Genomic DNA, 17,234 nt, shown 5'->3' with positions numbered 1-17,234 from the left:
GAGCCAAGCCACGGCGTCAATGTCAACGGCCTAATCATGACTAATGGTTCTTTGCCTGGCCAACCACGTCCCTCTCTCCCTCCCTCCCCTGTCCGTCCGTCCGTGGACCCACCGGACGACGGGCATTTCTCTCGTGAGAAAAAGCGGGAAAGAGCGAGTCGCGACTATGGGAGAGGGCAGAAAGCGCGCATTCTGAGCGCGAGAAGAAAAAGAAGAGGAAGAAGAAGAAGAAGAAGAAGTACTTACACTCGCGCGGGCAGCGCGGCGAGGCCACACGTACTCGCGACGCACGTACGCGGATAATGCGCCGGCATAATCGTGCGTGCGGAGAGGAAAAAGCGAATGAGGGAGCCGGCGAGCACGGAGGGAGGGTCGAGGGCTCGCGTCGAGATAGGCACTTTGTAAAATCGTTACTCCTCGTTTCCCCGCCACGGTTAGCAGCCACGGCCAGGTAGGTAGGTGTACCTTTACCTACCGCTCGCGCTCACGAGGAGCGAAAGCCGATCCCTATCTGGCCGTGTTCTCTCCACCGCCGATCCACAGCAACGATCGCCCGTCCCAGCGGCACGGAGAAAGTCGATTTTTCTCCAATTAGCATGCACCCGGGTTGAGGAATCCCGAGATCTGCGCGATTAATGCGATCCGACGTCCCGGACATCCAGGACGATCGAGGGGCGGTCGAGTCGAGGAGATCCGATCTGAGGGAGGGGTGTATTATTATTGCGGTGATCTCGGAGATTTCTCGGTAAGAGATGGCTCGAGCTCGGGAAATCTTCTTCGTCGCGCGAACGTTGTTGCTGGGGAAAAAGGGAGAAGGAAAATAGTGTCTCTAGAATCGTATGATCGTATAATTGTTCGAGTTTAGTAGATTCCAATGCTCGAATTTTCCCCATATTTTTCTATTGAACGGAAAAGCGAAGGACAAAAATTATACGGATTCAATATCTCCTTTCCGAGAACGAATCCAGCCGGATAAATGGGAAACTGTTAACTTTAACCCGTTAAAACGCTCGAAGCGAAAGAGAAGAAAAAGAAGAAGAAGAAGAAAAGGAAAGAAAAGAAAGGAGGAGAATAAGAAGGGCGTGCGCGTGATCGATACGTTCCAATTTCCATCGCGCGGGGATTTTCCGTCTCCCCGATAAAAGAGGAGCAAGGCGCAGCCAGAATTGCGTAATTCCGGCGCATTAGCCGGAGAGGAAATGTTTCTGGATTCCCAGCAGATCGAATGCCAGCGCTACCGGCAATTCGGATGAGGCCGGGACGAGGGGCGGCGGGATTGCTTATATAGAGATGGCCGTCGGTGATATAAGATCCGCCGGATCCCGTAGGAAATCCCGGGAACGGATCTATCTTACCCCGAGGGATAGGCGGCGTCGTGGGCCAAGGGGGAGGGGGTGGGGTGGGAGTGGAATTCACCTGTCAACCTGAATTAAAGGATGGTCGAGCGGGACGCGCGCGCGCGCGAGAGAGAGAGAGAAAGAGAGAGAGGCGTTCCGCCTCCTCGCCTCGGCTTCCAGCAATTGAAGCGTCTTGCGGACCGGTTAACTCCCATTTCGAGGAACCCGGTGTTTCCACGTCTACGCTCGACCACCCTTCCTGCATCCGCGCGAATTCGAACTTTCTCCTCCGTGTAATACACGTTAATGGATCCCGGGGATACAGCGCGCGTGTCGATCACGATTCGTTTCTCTTTTCTTTTCCTTCCTTTCTTCTTTTCTCAATTCGAGGATGGTTCGCAAAGCGGAAAGTCGCAAGGATAAATTTTCTTCGCCGTACGAATTCGATTCGAGTTTCTTTTATGAATAGGGATCGACGAAATCAGGATTACGATCGATTCGTGAGAATACCGTCGATGATTAATCCGCGGTGAACATCGTCACGCACGTGTCGCGTAAATGGTAAAAGTGTCTGTATACGCGGATACGCCACGGCGATAATAAAACTTCGCTCTCGTCGAGAAGTTTTACCCACGTCGAGCGGGCTGCGTTAAACGCAAAAACCTCTCTCTCTCTCTCTCTTTCTCTCCCTCTCGAATCATTTGCAGCGGCTACAAACATATCCAAGCGTGCGCGTAAAATATGCCGGCGGAAGGATGGAGCGGAGAGCGCGAAACGGCCCCGGCTCCGAGAAGCGGCGGAACGGCGAAAGAAACGGCGGGGGGAGGAGAGAGAGAAAAAGGAAGAGGCGACGAACGATACCGCCTGAAGACCGTGAAATCCGGATCCACTGTGAGCCCTGTTCACCCGGTAAAGCGACTCCCTCCCCCTCGCCCCCCGTCCCCTGCGGACGCCCAATCCGATAAAAGGAGGATGCTCGCGCGCGAGAAACGCGAGGAGAAACCGCGTGGAGAATCGGGACGGCGATTCGTTCGCCTCGCTGGTTCGTTAACCGTCCAATCGCGATGACGGTGTGTGCGTGTGTGCGTGTGTGCGTGCGCGCGCGCGCGCGTCGGCTGCAAAAGGTTGTCGCAAAAATCGCGAGGTCTCCGCTCGAGCGTCACCTCGTTCGTCGAGTCGGCACGCGTTCGTCGGGATTCGAGGGAAAGAAACTCTTCTCTCTTTCCCCGCGCCCAACGACCGAAGGGAAAGGTTTCTCGTCCCTCGTCGCGTTCCTCGAACGCAGACGCCGAGGAGGCTCGTTCGCCGGCCATTTGGCGCGCTCGCGACGGGTCAACGGCCACGTGCCGATTATCAATTAACATTTCGTTAATTAGATAGAAATTCCGGCGAGTTTGCGGTACAATTCGCCTGTAAATAATTTATATACCCGTGTTTCAGATGTGTTTTGCGACCCCGACTTTATTATTACACCGATCGGAAATAACGATGATACTTTGTTAATAGCTCGATTAATTCCGCCCAGTATGCGTGCAAGGATCGCGAATAAGACGCGAGATTATGAAGTTTGGGAAAAAGAGAGACAAAAATTGAGCCATCGTATATATATATATATATGCTTTCGATCTGACAAAAGCCACGTTAGACGCGCTCCAGATGAATCGCAGGTGAACGGGACGGACATCGCAGGTGAACAGAGGATCGAGATATTTTTCAGAGTTAGGACAGCTATGAGGGATTTAGCGGTCTACGGGGAATCGGCGGATAAGTCGGCTCTCTGTCTAATGGGATCGCCATTCGTAGAAGGATCATTAACGACATACCCGAGAGAGAGAGAGAGAGAGAAAATTGGAGGTGTTCTCGAAGGAGAAGGCACGTTTTATCCGTGGAACTCAGCCTAGTTCACGGGCAGCGTGGCTCTCGGCCATAAATCCACCGCCGCTCTCCCACGAGACCCGGCCGCGGCTGCACGATTTCGGTGTCGCGATAAGTGCGGGACGTTAAGCGGTTATTAAGCGAGTCCTCTTAACCGTAATCGAGGTTTGGATGCTGATGAAACGGAGTGTATGCGCGTGTATGCGCGTTTAATATCGTTATATAGTTATCCTCTTCGAGCGGATGGAGGCAGGAGCGAAAACGAGTCCTGTTTCGAGGAGGGAGGGGAGGGGAGAGAGATCGACTTTGGCACAATTGCTTCGATACGGACGAATACGCAAGGTGTCGCGGAGAAAGAGAGAGAGAGAGAGGCTCGCCGCGTAAATTTCGACGTCCTTTCGGATCCTTTCGAAATCGCCGTGACTAATCCTTGCCGCCGCGGGCCACGTTTTGCATATGGATGACGGCGCGCGGACCTTACACGTCCATTATTCGGCTTAAACCTTTAAAGTCCGAGAGAGGAAAGGAGGAGAGTGGCGAAACGGAGGGGGAGAGGTCTGGATTCTGCCTCTCCCCGCCATGCATAATTGGATTAATTTAAACTGTAACGAGAATGCTCGTCCCTGACGAATCTCCCCGACGCCTCCGATCTCGAATCGGAGCTTTATCGAACGGGAAGAATCATCATCGTTACGAACGGGAGGAATCGCGTCGCGTAATCACGGATCGCAACGTAGCTCGGCCTCGACCGAGAGAATAATTCCTCATTTCCCCGGCTGTATTTCATTCGCGTGGGATCTGATAAGACGGACGGGCGAGGAGGAATCCTCCTCGTGTGTCGCGAAAAGTGCACGCCTCGTATGCGCCTAACGAGCATCGCGACGAGCAGGCTCGAGGGGGATACGGCCTAGGCGGCGGAGGTGATAGAGCCCCGGAAGTAGCGACGTGGCGCTGCGTCAAAGTTAAGCCTGGTCGGATGGACGCGAGATTACGTCAAGCGACAAGTAGGAGCAGAAAGGCTAATGAGTGGCCGAGGATAATACCGGGGCTCTGCTCGCCGCTTAACGCGCCTAAGGACCTAGACGCGCAACATCCACGTCTCCACCGACACGCGCTCGCGCTCACCACTTTCTCCTCTCGCCCCTTCGCGCCAGCTTTAAACCTATGAATGCATATTCAAGATACGAATGTTTTAAATCCCGGCCGGGATTACCCGTCGACGAGTCTAGTCCGGCGCTCGGCTGAAAGAGGTTGGGCGAGGACGAGGGGGAGAAGGGCGCGCCTCTGCGACTATAAAGACGCGGCATTTTATTATTTTTCATATCGACAACCGGGTGGGATCTGCAACGGCGGCGGTGTGGTGGTGCAGGAGCGAAGGTGGTGGATGGAGGAGGAGGCGAGGAGACGGGGAAAGAGGGAAAGAGGGAAGGAGAGAGGACAACGAGAACAACGGCCACGATGGAGAGAAGGCAGAGAGAGAGGGTGAGGAGGGTGAGGGATTAACGGCGATAAATTTCGCAAAAATAGGGGCTTACCCTGTCGTGGGGCGACAGTCTAATCCTGGGTCCGCGCGCGCCACCCCCTTCGCCTAGACGGGGATGCTGGCTCTCGACACTGAACCCGGTACTCGCCCGGGATGCACCGTTCCTCTCCACGCCCGATACACGTCGTTGCGAGCGCGCTAACCGCGTACAGTTTTTGCAATTATCCGCTCCGCCTCTTAAGAATTCTCCTCCTTTTTTTTTTCTTTTCTTTTCTTTTTCTTTTTCTTTTTCTTTTTTTTTTAATCATCCCCTCGCCGGACACACGACGACCGCCGTTCCGTAGCTCGGACGGTTAATCTCCCGGAAAACTGGGCTCGCAATTAATTTCGCACGGGGATCAGTAGTTTCAGTTTGAAATTGGAAGATCGATCGTTACCAATCGAGAAGCCTTGCAGCAGCCCAGGATTAGTTTTCACGGTGCTGGCTTTTGAATCATTACGTCGCAACGTGTATCATCAAATTTATCACTAAATATAACTAAATATAAATATAAAATATTTTTATTCCGTTTAAAAATATCCTTTCGTAAGGGAAAGAAACAATCGAGACAAAGAAATTTGAAATTTGCGTAAAAAAATATATATATAGCGAGATTATCTCCAACTTTGCAGCTTCGTCTTCCAATTTCGGTGGAAGAGACGTAGCAAGTAACCGCATAGAAGAAGAATAATCGTCTCGGTTTCTCTCGCCATAGAGGCGGCGTGGGCGAGAGCGGGGGCCTTTCCAAAGAGGGAAAGAAGGAGATTCGGCATTCAGCCGGGCGTCCAGGATGGACGCAACAATGGCCGCGCATCAACATAATTACAGTTCGCTTCGGTACCCGGGATGGCCGCTCGACGAGGGCCAAGTATTATATTCAAATGCGAGGCGAGGCGGCGCCAGTGAGCACGAACCAAAAGGCAGAAGGGGTTGCCGTACCCCGAGGGCCAACCGAGGAGGAGGTTGAAGGTTGTAGGTTGACCGTAGGGACGAGGGACGTGGTTGGAGGGATACCTGGAAGCCAGACGATGGAAGGACAACCGGGAGGACACGGAAACGTCCCTTTGACCGGTCTACCAACACGGAGACAGAGGAAATTACGTCGTCTTGCTTCACCCCTCTAATACCCTATGTATTTTCCTCGCTTTGAGGTTAAAGGATATATATATATAACTTGAAATTCTGGATTTTGAAACGAGCTTGAACATTCCAAATTCGTGGAAAATAATTGATCATCGTTCAAAAATTACGCTTCCATAAATAGCGAATTAATACGTTAATTCATAACGTATTAATAATTGATTATAATAACATCGATTACCGCGAATCGATCGAAATATTCGGAAAATCAATTTTAAATTCCACTCGAAGAAACGAACCTCCGAGAAAAATCTTAAATCTCGTTCCACGGGGCGGCGACGGTGAAAAAAATCCCCCCGATACGTACTCGGATCGTAAAACGATGGTGGGACACGTTCGAATAAAGGAACACCGGTTGGGGAGGGGGGAGGTTAAACGGGAGAGGCATTTCGACCGCGGTAAAAGGAAGGCGGAACGCGGCGCGAGGATTTGTTCGAGCGGAAAACTGCCGGTCGATGTATGCAAACGTCTCCTCCACGTCCTTTTCGAGCCGATAGGGTGACAACGGTCGAGGAATCTCGTTCCTTCGCCGCCGAACAATTGTCCAACCCCCTCCCCTCCCTTGCGCTCCGTTCGCGCTCTCCTTTCTCCTTTCTCCTAAAAGGAATGAAACGAGAGCTGGGTGTAGCGAGGCGCCTCCAACGAAGCGGATTCGCGGCGGGACCTTGACCCAGCGATCGGCAAGGACGGGAAGGAAGCGGGTCGGTTGAAAAGGGTGGAGGAACTCGAGGGGTGGTGGAGAGGACAATAGATATCAGCCGGTGTATACGCGGACACCACGGCGAGATAGGAGATCTAAGTGGGCCATGCCGCGCTACGGTTATGGCGGCATAAAACGGTCTGGGTTGTGGAAGGGGCGGCGGGGGCAGGAGGCGAGCAGTCAGCCAGCTGGCGGGTCGTGGCAGTCGACTCGAGTGCCGTCGAGAGCCCCCTTTATGGGCGAAAAAACGGCCGCTATCATTGTCTATGCAAATTGTTTAAAATATCCGGGGCTAAGGCCGTCCTCCTCCCGCCTCCTTCCCCGACGTCTTTCCGGGGGCGCCGTTTCGTGAAAACGTTTCGAGACTCGTCGACAACTGCCGGCGATGGGGATGTCGACGACGTGTGCAGGAGTGGAATCCCCGCGAACGAGGAAATCCGTTCCCTCGATTTTCCGGGACGATCGTCAAGTTTGATCGTTTGGAAAGGTGAGTTTGAATTTGTTTTCCCTCTGAATGGGGAATAAAGTTGATGCGGGGGAGGGTTAAGGAAGGAAAGATTGCGGTCTCGCGACCACCAGGGGATGCGATTTTGGATGGATGTTAATATCTCTCTAATCCTCTCGAATTAGAATCCTTTCGATACAACTTTTCGTAGTATTTTTCTTTTTTCGAAACGAATTTCATCGGTTAAGCTCGATAGCTAGATCACTTACATATGTTCTGTAAAATCAAATTAGAACAAAGAGGACGATATCTGGTTCCTGATATTGAAGTAACGAAAAATCACGTTTGATATTTGGAAATCGGGGAATCAGAGGGATCGGGAGGAAAATTCTGAAATACCGCGAAGTGTAAAGGGTTAAAAGGCGTGGAGGCAGAGTGGAAGAAGGATGTTTGAAGCGAAATGACGGATTTGCAATTCGATCGAGTCGGATAAAAAGGCAGGGATTATGGACTCGTTTTACAGCGAGTAAAATGGAACGTGGAAGAATGCAGCCACGCGTCAGATCGATCTCCCCTTTTTGTTCGCAGCTTCACGCTGCGTCCCGATCCGATCGCCCCGCGCGATACGGATGAATTAAAGATCGCGGCAAGATATATTGGAATGGCAGCGAGCAATACGCTAAATGAAACGCGGTTCATTATCGATCTTGATGAAACTGCATCTCTCAGCTTGTGGCCTCCGGTATGGTGGTGCACCACGTGTGTACGTGTGCGTACGTGTGCACGCGCGGATAATGGCATTGCCGGTTTGCGGTTTGTACCGTAGGCAGCATTACCTGCCTTAGATGGCTTATTGATTGCCACGACTATGCTCCGTTCTCGTGTTACAACACGAAACACGGAATAAGAATCACCGCGTTTTCGTTTCTCCCTCTCTTTATATATATATATATATATATATATATGTATATATATATATATATATATATATATATATATATATATATATATATATGTATGCCGATCGAATTTATCTTTCCCTCGAATTTCGACTCGAAACGAGGCTAAACGTTGGAATTAATCGCGCGGGATTAAACGAGCATTTTTCATCCCTCTCGAGAAACATTCCTCCCCGTTCAAACATTCATAGACCGAGCGAGAGAAGAGATCCACGAAGCACGAAAACTTGGGAAACCTCGTTCCCCAAGAAATTTATTTGACCATGGCAAGGTAGGAGAGAGGAGATTTCGAGGCGCCACTCGATACGTGAAACGGCGAGGAGAGCGCGGAAACTGGCAAATGTAATTTCGCGAAATGCTTCCATTGATATAAGAAGCCGCTCCTTCCTCTGGCTGTGTCTTGGGATAAGGGCGACGCCGAAACAGAAGGAAGAAGGATCGTGGACGTTGGAAAAGCGGAGGTGGAAAAGAGGAGGAGAGAAAACTGCAAGCTAGACGGATATATCTTCCGAGTAAATTAAAATGGATTATATATATATATATATATATACGTGTGTGTCGACTCCATCTTCGATCTCTTCTTTTCCCATTTCCGCTTCCGCATTATCGCCACGCGCGATTGTTACCCGCTGCTCGTAGCAAACTTTCGTAATGAATTTCCATCCTTTCCTCGAAATCTTCTCGATACGATAGGAAAGAAGAAGGGAGGGGAAATTCGGAGATATCCCGATCAGATATCGCGGAATTAGAACTGGAAGAATGCGTCTGGAAGAATAATTCGCAACGCGACGCGCAACATAGACGTGGGGAGAGGGGGAGGGCACAGACGGAATCCTAAAAGGAGGACAATTCCGGGGAAGAGTGGAGCCGTTTGAAACATCGTGTTGTCCCGGAGCAACGGTGTGGCGTAGGAAGGAAAGCGAAGAGAAGAGAGGAGGAGAGCAGTGGCATAGTAGGTCGGTGGCCACAATTCTGGAAAGCCCAAGTTGGCTGGCGTGGAAGGTCGGGACACGGAGTCGACCATGATGTATGCTCCTCTTCCGTCTAATTAAACTTGGGGAGGGTCGCAGAGTTGGTTGGTTGGTTGGTTGGTTGGTTGGTTGGTCGGTCGGTCGGTCGGTTGGTACGCTGGCTGGTCGGACAGACGTACGGACGGGCCGGTGAGGGGCGGCCGTCGGGATGGCTTTCAAAATGACAGCCAAGGAGGGAGAGGGAGAGGGAGAGGGAGAGAAAGAGAGGGAGGGAGAGAAGGAGCGAAAGCGGTGAGAACTGGCGAACAACGGAGAAAGACGTCGCCTCTCTCGACCTCTCTCGTCCCGGAACAACCGGAACGATTCGCTACTCTGACGTCGTTACGACGTCCTCCGCCGTTTCAACATCCTTGTATCGAATTAACGTCCGTCCATTTCTACCCACCTTTAGAGACGTCTAAATTGTTCATTCTCCTCTTCCGGGCGACGGATAAATCACCGTCCTCGCGACTCCTTTCTTTGCGTTATTCAAAAGGACTAACTTCTATTTTCCAAACCGACTTTCACCGATTTTCCCGGCAAACTTTTCGCGTTTCGCAAGAGATTTCGAGCAATTTCTGTATACGAAATCAGCTACTCCGTTACCCGTTCAGAAAGTAAGAAATATCGAGCGTCAATTATCATCGACAAATAAACGTTTACGATTGTCGAAATGCGTCGAATCGAGGCAATGAATCAGAGCGTTAGATCGGGATCTAATGATAAATCAAGGGAAATTGGACGCGCCGAGTCGCTCGCGATGGTATAAATTTATCACGGTGAAAGCGAAACTCGAGGGATCCATCGTTTCCATCGGGAATTCCAGATCTTAGCCGGCCACACCGTTTCACCCCGAAACATTTCGAAATCGCGGCGACCCGCGCCAAGGAATTCGTCGCTGCTCGCCAATAACCTGTCCTCGTTCGAGAGAGCCGACGCCAATGTCCCCGGCTCGCGTTCCGCATTGACGTGCGCCGAAAGAAAAAGAGCGAGAGGCGAGAGAAGGGTGAGATAGGATGGTGCGCGGGCCGCATGCATAGTTTTGCATAGAGAGGATAAAAAGCGTGTCGAGGGGAGAAAGGGGAAAAGGTTTCGGCCGACGTTCCATCAAAGGAGACGAATACCGCGCAAAGGGAACATGGCTGGTGTATCATCATATCGTGAGATTATTAACAGGTTTTTTCTCCCTTCTTCTCGAGTTATTGGAATAGTTAGAAGTTAGACGTAGATTAATGAATTACAGTTACGGAAGATGTGGAAGAAATTATTGAAAAATTTCTCTCGTATTTAACGCGAGTATTCTTCGTTTATCTTCCAAAAATTCATCCAAAGGCGTTGCGAAAATGTGGAATAATTTCGAATGAAAATATAAGGGAACGATGGAAATTCGGCGAGAAGCTGGTTACATCGTGATTGAGCCACACCCGTTTCAGACATCTGTTCCGCGATAATTACAGGCGAAACGGTCTCGCGGGGTTGGGAAGGGGGGAAACGTTAGCCCTTGTTGGTGGGGCCGTAAGTCATCGCGGGAGAAAGATTAGGACGCTAAATCAAGACTGTTGAGGCCGTAATTCGTTTGGTGGAAAAAGGGGGATGTCGGAAGGAGGTCTTTAAGAGAGCTGGCACTCGAGTGAATACACACTTGGCTCGAGTCAGTTACTCTTTTAAGCCGTAATATGTATCCACCGCGCCGAATGAATTCTGGTTCGCGGTATAGTCTCGCTTAATCGCTCGTAATAACGCTGAGACGAATGTCTCTGAGCGGGGCGACCGCCACGAAAAACCGTTTTAATTTCTGGCAATGAATACCTCGTGGCAGCGTACGATCCTCCGCCACCAATTTTACCAAACAATACAACTCCACCTTGACAGAGGATGCTTTATCTATAATCGAAATTTCATCGATCGATACGAAATCTTTTTACACCCGATTATAATAATATACGATCTAGCAAAATCTAGATCAGGATTTAAAAACTCCTTTCAAGGAGTGATTCGAAGAAGAAAGAATCGTGGGGAAAGTTAATAAATTTTAATATTCGATATTTCTCCTCCATTCTAACGAGTTTCATCCGCGCAATCCTTCGATAACTAATTACTCTCATTTCCAACTGTTGCAATCTCCTTTTCTAAATTGCAATATCGCCACACTACACTTATATTCAACCTATACTTCCAAATAATTATATATTCCGAATAATAACGAGATTTTGGATCGCCATTCGTGCCCATCTTATCCTTCTTATCCATAATCATCCGGACGTAGATGATCGACGCGGTACAATAAAATATTTTCGCGATCGAAGATTTCGCCGTGGGATCAAATCGTGGAATGAAATCATCGAACGAACACGCGATATCAACGCGGGGACACGTATTCTCGAGTTACATTAAAATCCTTTCAAGCGTCGCGGCGTTAACCAAGGAGGAGAACGCGATTAACGAAGAGCAGGAAGAGCCGCCGCTCTATCTATCGGGTGCGCCCAAAGCTCGTCTTTTCACGAGCGCGATATCGTCATCGCGCAAACAGCGTATATGCATTAAACCATGAACCCACTATCCCCGACGTCATATCCAATACACGTTGTTGGGATGAGGGGAGGAGGGGGGAAGGTTGCCGAAGCCGGCGGTGGAGAAGCGTGGAGAAAGCGGGTGAGCGGGGCGACGGGGGCGGCGCGCTGGTTGCGGGGTGGTTTCCAGGGTGGCTGGCGCCCCCCTCCACCCCCGGATCCTCCCCTCCTCGTGCGGTAATGGCATTAACCGAGCTGCAATATGATTACCGCTCTCGCAAGGTAACCTGATCACACTCGAAATCTATGGGGTGGTCCGAGGGAGCGCGAGGGACAATGTACGGGGTGATTCTCTCGACTGTACTGTTGGATCATCTGTCGGATGAATCGATGTCGTAGATCGCGTCGAAAATGACGATTGCGTTAAAATTTGTAACGATGGAAGATAGATAGTTGGATAGTTTTGGGTTCTTCTTCTTTCTTTTTTTTTTTTTTTTTTCAGAAAGATAACGTTCTCGAACGAGAACAAAAATGCGCTACATTCTTCTCCCTTTCAAGCCCTCTCCCTTTAATCGCGTTGCGCTTTTTACGGCTCAGATTACTCGTGAATCATTAGATGGGCAAGGAGAGTCGGGGACAGCAGCAGCAGCAGCAGGGTTACAAAGAGGAGAGGAGAGGCACCCATGCTGCGGCCACCGCTCCTTATCTTGGCATTAGGAGATTAGTACGTCCCTCCGAACGCGTTTTTCCATCTTCGCCTCCGCTTTCTTTTTCCCTTCGTTCCTCGAGCTTAACTCCGACGCCGGGGTAAAAGCAATTTAGGAAATGTTTCTTTTTGCCACGCCGTTTCGTCGCGTCGTTTATCTTCGCTCCCCGGGTTTTAAGCGGGCCTTGATAAGTGAATAATCGTTGCCAAATATTTAGGATTAGGACTCGACGAATTTTCCTATCGTTTGCCCCGCGTATTCGTATTCGTATCCGTTATTCGTTAAAGATATCTTGTCTCTCTTGCGGAGTTTGTACAATAGAAAGGAAAAAGACGTGCGTTCGAAGAGCGCAAAAGCTCTCGGTCGTTTCGGAATAAACAGACTCGTGAACAAACTAAACTAACTGTCGTCGGGATCTAGAGACACGGTGACGAAAGACACTTGCGGAAATTATGTTAACACTTACCGTAAGATGTTGAAACAGCCACGCCCTGAGGATGTTGGTCGCCACTTTGGGAAAGATACCCCTCTTCTTCTGATTCTTCTTACCCGACGAATCGTCGTCTTCCTCTCCGGTACCCTCGCCGCTGCCAATACTCGCGTTACTCGCATCACCTGCGATCGAAATCAAATCTCGTTAACCTCCTCTGCCGATTTTAAACCGAAGCTTGAACGAACATATGTATTTAAAAAGTATCGAGAAAAGGAAAAAAAAAAAGAAAAGGGGGATAAAAACGATAAATCAGAACGTGCGTGTCCCCCCTTTCGAATCATCGAGATGCATTATTATCGAGGGTGAGATTTTTCGAGCACTTTAAACCACGTCCCGATTCTCGGGCGCGAAACAGACCGAAGGACGATAACCACCTCATCCTCTCTCTCCCCCGTCCCCCCTCCGCCCTCCTATAGGTCGGTTCCCATGCATACAAACACCATTAAGCCACCCGCAATCACCCTGTCCCTCTTTCGCCGGCCCCCCTAAACGTTTCCAGCCCCGATCCAAGCCCGGCTCCCATCCCCCTCGCTTTCATCCCCCTCGGCCGCATTAATTCCCCGTCATTTATCAATCTTAGCTTTTTAATTGCACGGTCACCGGGGACCTAGGAGAAGCGAGACGGTAATGAGAGATATTAAGACGGCTTACGGGTCACGCTTTCCCGAGGCAAATATCATTTTTATAAATTATCGGGAGCCGGAGCCATTTCCAGGTATTTCTCCCTGACTGAACGTGCCTCCGCCCCCCTTCACTCTCTCTCTCTCTCTTTTTTTTTTCCGTCAGAACCATTCTTCGCATTAATTAAGAACCGGAGCTGATGATGAACTCTCGTCGAAAACCGGCCATCGGCGTGAAATTGACGGAGGAAGGGATAAGGATATTTCTTTTTTTTGCGAAACTCAGTCATCGTGTTAAATTTTGTTAAATTAAATGCATATGTCGGTAAATTAAATTAAATTTGTAAGAAAGGAACGGCGAATTAGATAGGGAAGATACGATTGCATTGCGTGAATAATCTTGTCTCCCCCGTTTGTTTCTTCAATGGAAGGATATTGCAACAGTGAGACACATATATCATAATTTCCATTCATTTTCAAGGAGCAAACAGAATTTCTGCCTGATCAGAGCCTTGTACGTGAACTGGAGAGATGGACAAAATTTCAACAACGAATAATTCAAAGATATGTAACCGAGAATTATTATCCGAAATTCCAACTCGACTCGAATCGCATTCAATTCCATAATTAACTCCGTAAATTATTCGCTTCTTCCAAGAGAATAGAGAGTAAGTAGAACGAAACCTTGCTGATCAGACGTTAGATCCATACTTAAACGGCGTATCTAAAAATAGCACGCCGGAAGTCGGATCGAACGACTGCAATCTCGATGAATCGAAATTCACCTGGCGTGCCGATCTCCTCGTTTCGAACCGGCGGAAGTTTCGAGGAAGTTCCCTTTATACCTTTCTCTCCCTCCCTCCCTCCCTCCCTCTCTCTCTCGCTCTACTGCCGCGGAAGGAGAACAGGCTACTTACGCGGACGGATTATAAATGACCGAGTCTTATCGTGGTGCCCAAGGCTCCGGTTCCCAAGGTTCTATCGTAACAGAGAGATCATGGGTGAGCTCCCATGGGTTTCACGATGACAGGTCGCCCGGGGGCGCCGACCCACCCCTCTCGAGAGGAGGCGGCCCCGTGGCCGAGATTAACTTTGAATTCGTACGGGGGAGAGGGGTAGACGAAAAATTTGTACGTCCGTCGTAGGAGAGGAGATCGATGAAAATCGTGGCCACCTCGCCGATTTCGTGGGATAGGGAGAAATCTGGAGGGAAAAACGATCGACTTCGATCAAGCCTCGTCGACCACCTGCCATTCGATTTCGATTCCCGACGACGAGATTCCCGATCTGACGGTGGCGGGATACGCCACCGTCCCACCCCGACTGGAATAATGGACGAGGGGTGCGCTGGAATGTTCAATTAAGGATGACGGGGGATTCTTTTTCCCTTTTTTTTTTTTTGCGTTTTCTCTAAACGTCCCGCGGCTTTCGATTCACGATGGTCAGACGAAAGATTCGTTTCGATTCGTTTCGATTGTTTTCTATCGTATTCAAATGTTTGCAATTTTTCTCCTGTTTTCTAAAAAACGTTAAATCTGATCTTTTTGGATTATGGATTGGGGATCCATTGTTGGGAATCCTCTTCTTCGAGGATCGAAAAATCACGGCACGCGATGAATCGGCGAGATGCGAAGAGTAAGCTCGTACAATCGAGCAATAACGATCAAGAAATCACGTCATCGCCTCGAGCGTGATCACGAGGAGCCACAAGTCTCGGCGTCATCCGTTTCTCTCTCTCTCTCTCTCTCTCGAGAAATGCTTGTTTTCGTCGAAATAAACAAGAGAGAGAGAGAGAGAGAGAGAAGGGTGTTTGCGGTCCTCGTGGTCGCAAAAAACGACGTTAGGTCCTTCTTCTCTGCGACCGCCGTTGTTCCACGGCCCATAATGGCAGGCGGAGGCAGAATAGAGCGGTCTAGAGGCGCGCGGAACGGCCGGCTAGCGGAATAACGGAACGGCCAGCGGACCGTCCCCCTGATTGCAGTTAATTTACTCGGTGAATCGAGTTAATGTAGCGTGGCCGATCGTACGCCGCCATGCCCTGACGTATCGGTCGAAGAAGCTCCTTGGCTCATGCTCGTCAGGAATTTCTCATTTCCCCGAAAGAGAGAGAGAGAGATTAATCCCATGGAAAAACGAACCTACTTCGCTCAAGAGCAAGAAACCGGAAGACGACGAAACTGGAAACTAAACGAGATACCGATAATCTCGAGAACGAATTCTGGAATTATTCTTCCGTGATTAAATTATAGATAAAAGATAGAATTGCGGAGGGATTCGAATTCCATTCCAAATAGATTTTTCCTCGTAGAATCTGTATCGTTAAAAGATTAACACTTCCCAATTTCCCAACGGATGGATATTGAAACATTCTTGATCATCGAGGAAAATAATCGTCGGACGGAGTAACAAGTGTTCTCTTCTTCGACGAAGGGAGACAGGAGAGATTAAACTCGGCCAGACGAGAGTCAAAAAAAGAAAGAAAGAAAGAAAACGAGATATAACGTGGCGATAAATTCCATGGAGGGGAAAGTCGCGAAAATTGTTCGCATTGCATGCGCGGGTGCACGCGTGCACGCTTGTTTCCGTCCTCCGCGACGCGTTTACGAGCAACGCGGCAGGAGCAGGGGAGAGGGACGAGAAAAAGGGAGAGAGAGAGAGAGGGGAGGGGGTGTTGGAGAGGTCCATATCGTCCTCGTGTTGATTTACGCGGCGCGCCCTGCATTTTTACTGCCGCGTTATAGAGATTTAAGTGCAGCCAATTATACGTTTACGCCGTTTCTCGCTCCATCAACGTTGGAACATCGGAAGACGCGGATGATCCTCCTCATCCCCCCCTCCCTTCCTCCCAGGCAGATCCTCTCCACCCCCTGGCATCCCGGCAGCAAAAGCAGAAAACACGTACGCGTCCCTCCTCGCCCCTCTCCTCTCTGGTTGGCTTCTTTCTTTCGAGCTGTCGCGATCTATACTTAGCCGATGGGTCAAGAATAAGCCGAGTCTCACGTCGGCCTGACTATACGCTATTTCTAGAGGAGGAGCGGACACGGTCAAAACACGCGGTCCCTACGCCGAGCAAGTGACTGTGCTGCCTTCGGAACAGCATCCTCTCTGTCTCTGTGCCACGCTTCGTTCCACCGATAACGGTATCTCGAACGAGAAGCGAAAGTCTTTCTTTTTTTCTTTTTCTTTTTTCATCGAGCCTCCCGGTGAGAAAGAATGGTTAATTACATATGCGGCTATTACTCTCTCGTCGTACCTAATGATATAAACGTATAGATATATATTATGTGAGTAAAAACGTTTTAAAATCGAGCGGAAGAGGGTAGTGAAGAGAGGTATAAAGGTTTTCAGCTTTGTGCGCGACATAGGTAGACTCGTGGAGGAAAATAATAAGGAGAAACGGCGGTGATAATCGTGATCGAGAACTAATGAGGCGGTCGTACACGTGATCATTAGCAAAACTGCATACGAAATCCCACGAAAGCGGTGGAGAGAGGGATAACGAGAGAGGGACGAGGCTTAAACGCTACGATAACGCGATAATTCAGACAGGTAGGCAGGTAGCAATTAATGTCACGGGACTGCGTGCCGTCATTCTTTTTATCCGGGGGATTGACTCGCGTGGGGAGGATGACAGAAGTGAAAAAGGAAGAAAGGAGGGAGAAGAAATACGTTTCTATCTCTATTTGGAGGGTGACCGCCACGGATTGTCGAAATAAACCGCGCATATGGCCACCGAAAATAAACTCCTTATTCCCATCCCGTCGAACGAAGCGAGGAGACCCTGTTCGGATGAGCCTCCTCCTCCTCCTCCACTTCCCTTTCTTCGCTCCTCTTCACGCTGTCTCGGTGGCTGCTCGCTCCAGCGGCGCGGATACGCTTCGAACTCTTCGACGAACGAAACGTTCGACCTTCTGT

The 17,234-nt window shown here is 49.8% G+C and overlaps 1 protein-coding gene across 5 annotated transcripts in view; it reads right to left on the bottom strand.

Annotated features, from left to right (window-relative positions):
- The window catches only part of LOC552079 (homeobox protein homothorax), a 479,885-nt gene that overhangs the window by 147,605 nt on the left and 315,046 nt on the right, over positions 1 to 17,234 (bottom strand). For all 5 annotated transcript variants that reach the window (XM_016912223.2, XM_026440631.1, XM_026440632.1 and 2 more), the window contains one exon: positions 12,673 to 12,821. In XM_016912223.2, coding sequence (XP_016767712.1) covers positions 12,673 to 12,821 — 149 coding nt within the window. The remainder of the gene's footprint in view (positions 1 to 12,672; positions 12,822 to 17,234) is intronic.

This window comes from Apis mellifera, linkage group LG5 (assembly GCF_003254395.2).
Source record: "Apis mellifera strain DH4 linkage group LG5, Amel_HAv3.1, whole genome shotgun sequence".
In the NCBI taxonomy this organism is placed as follows: domain Eukaryota; kingdom Metazoa; phylum Arthropoda; class Insecta; order Hymenoptera; family Apidae; genus Apis; species Apis mellifera.
The sequence above is the reverse complement of the archived record's forward strand: the minus strand, read 5'-3'. Positions and strand labels throughout refer to the sequence as shown.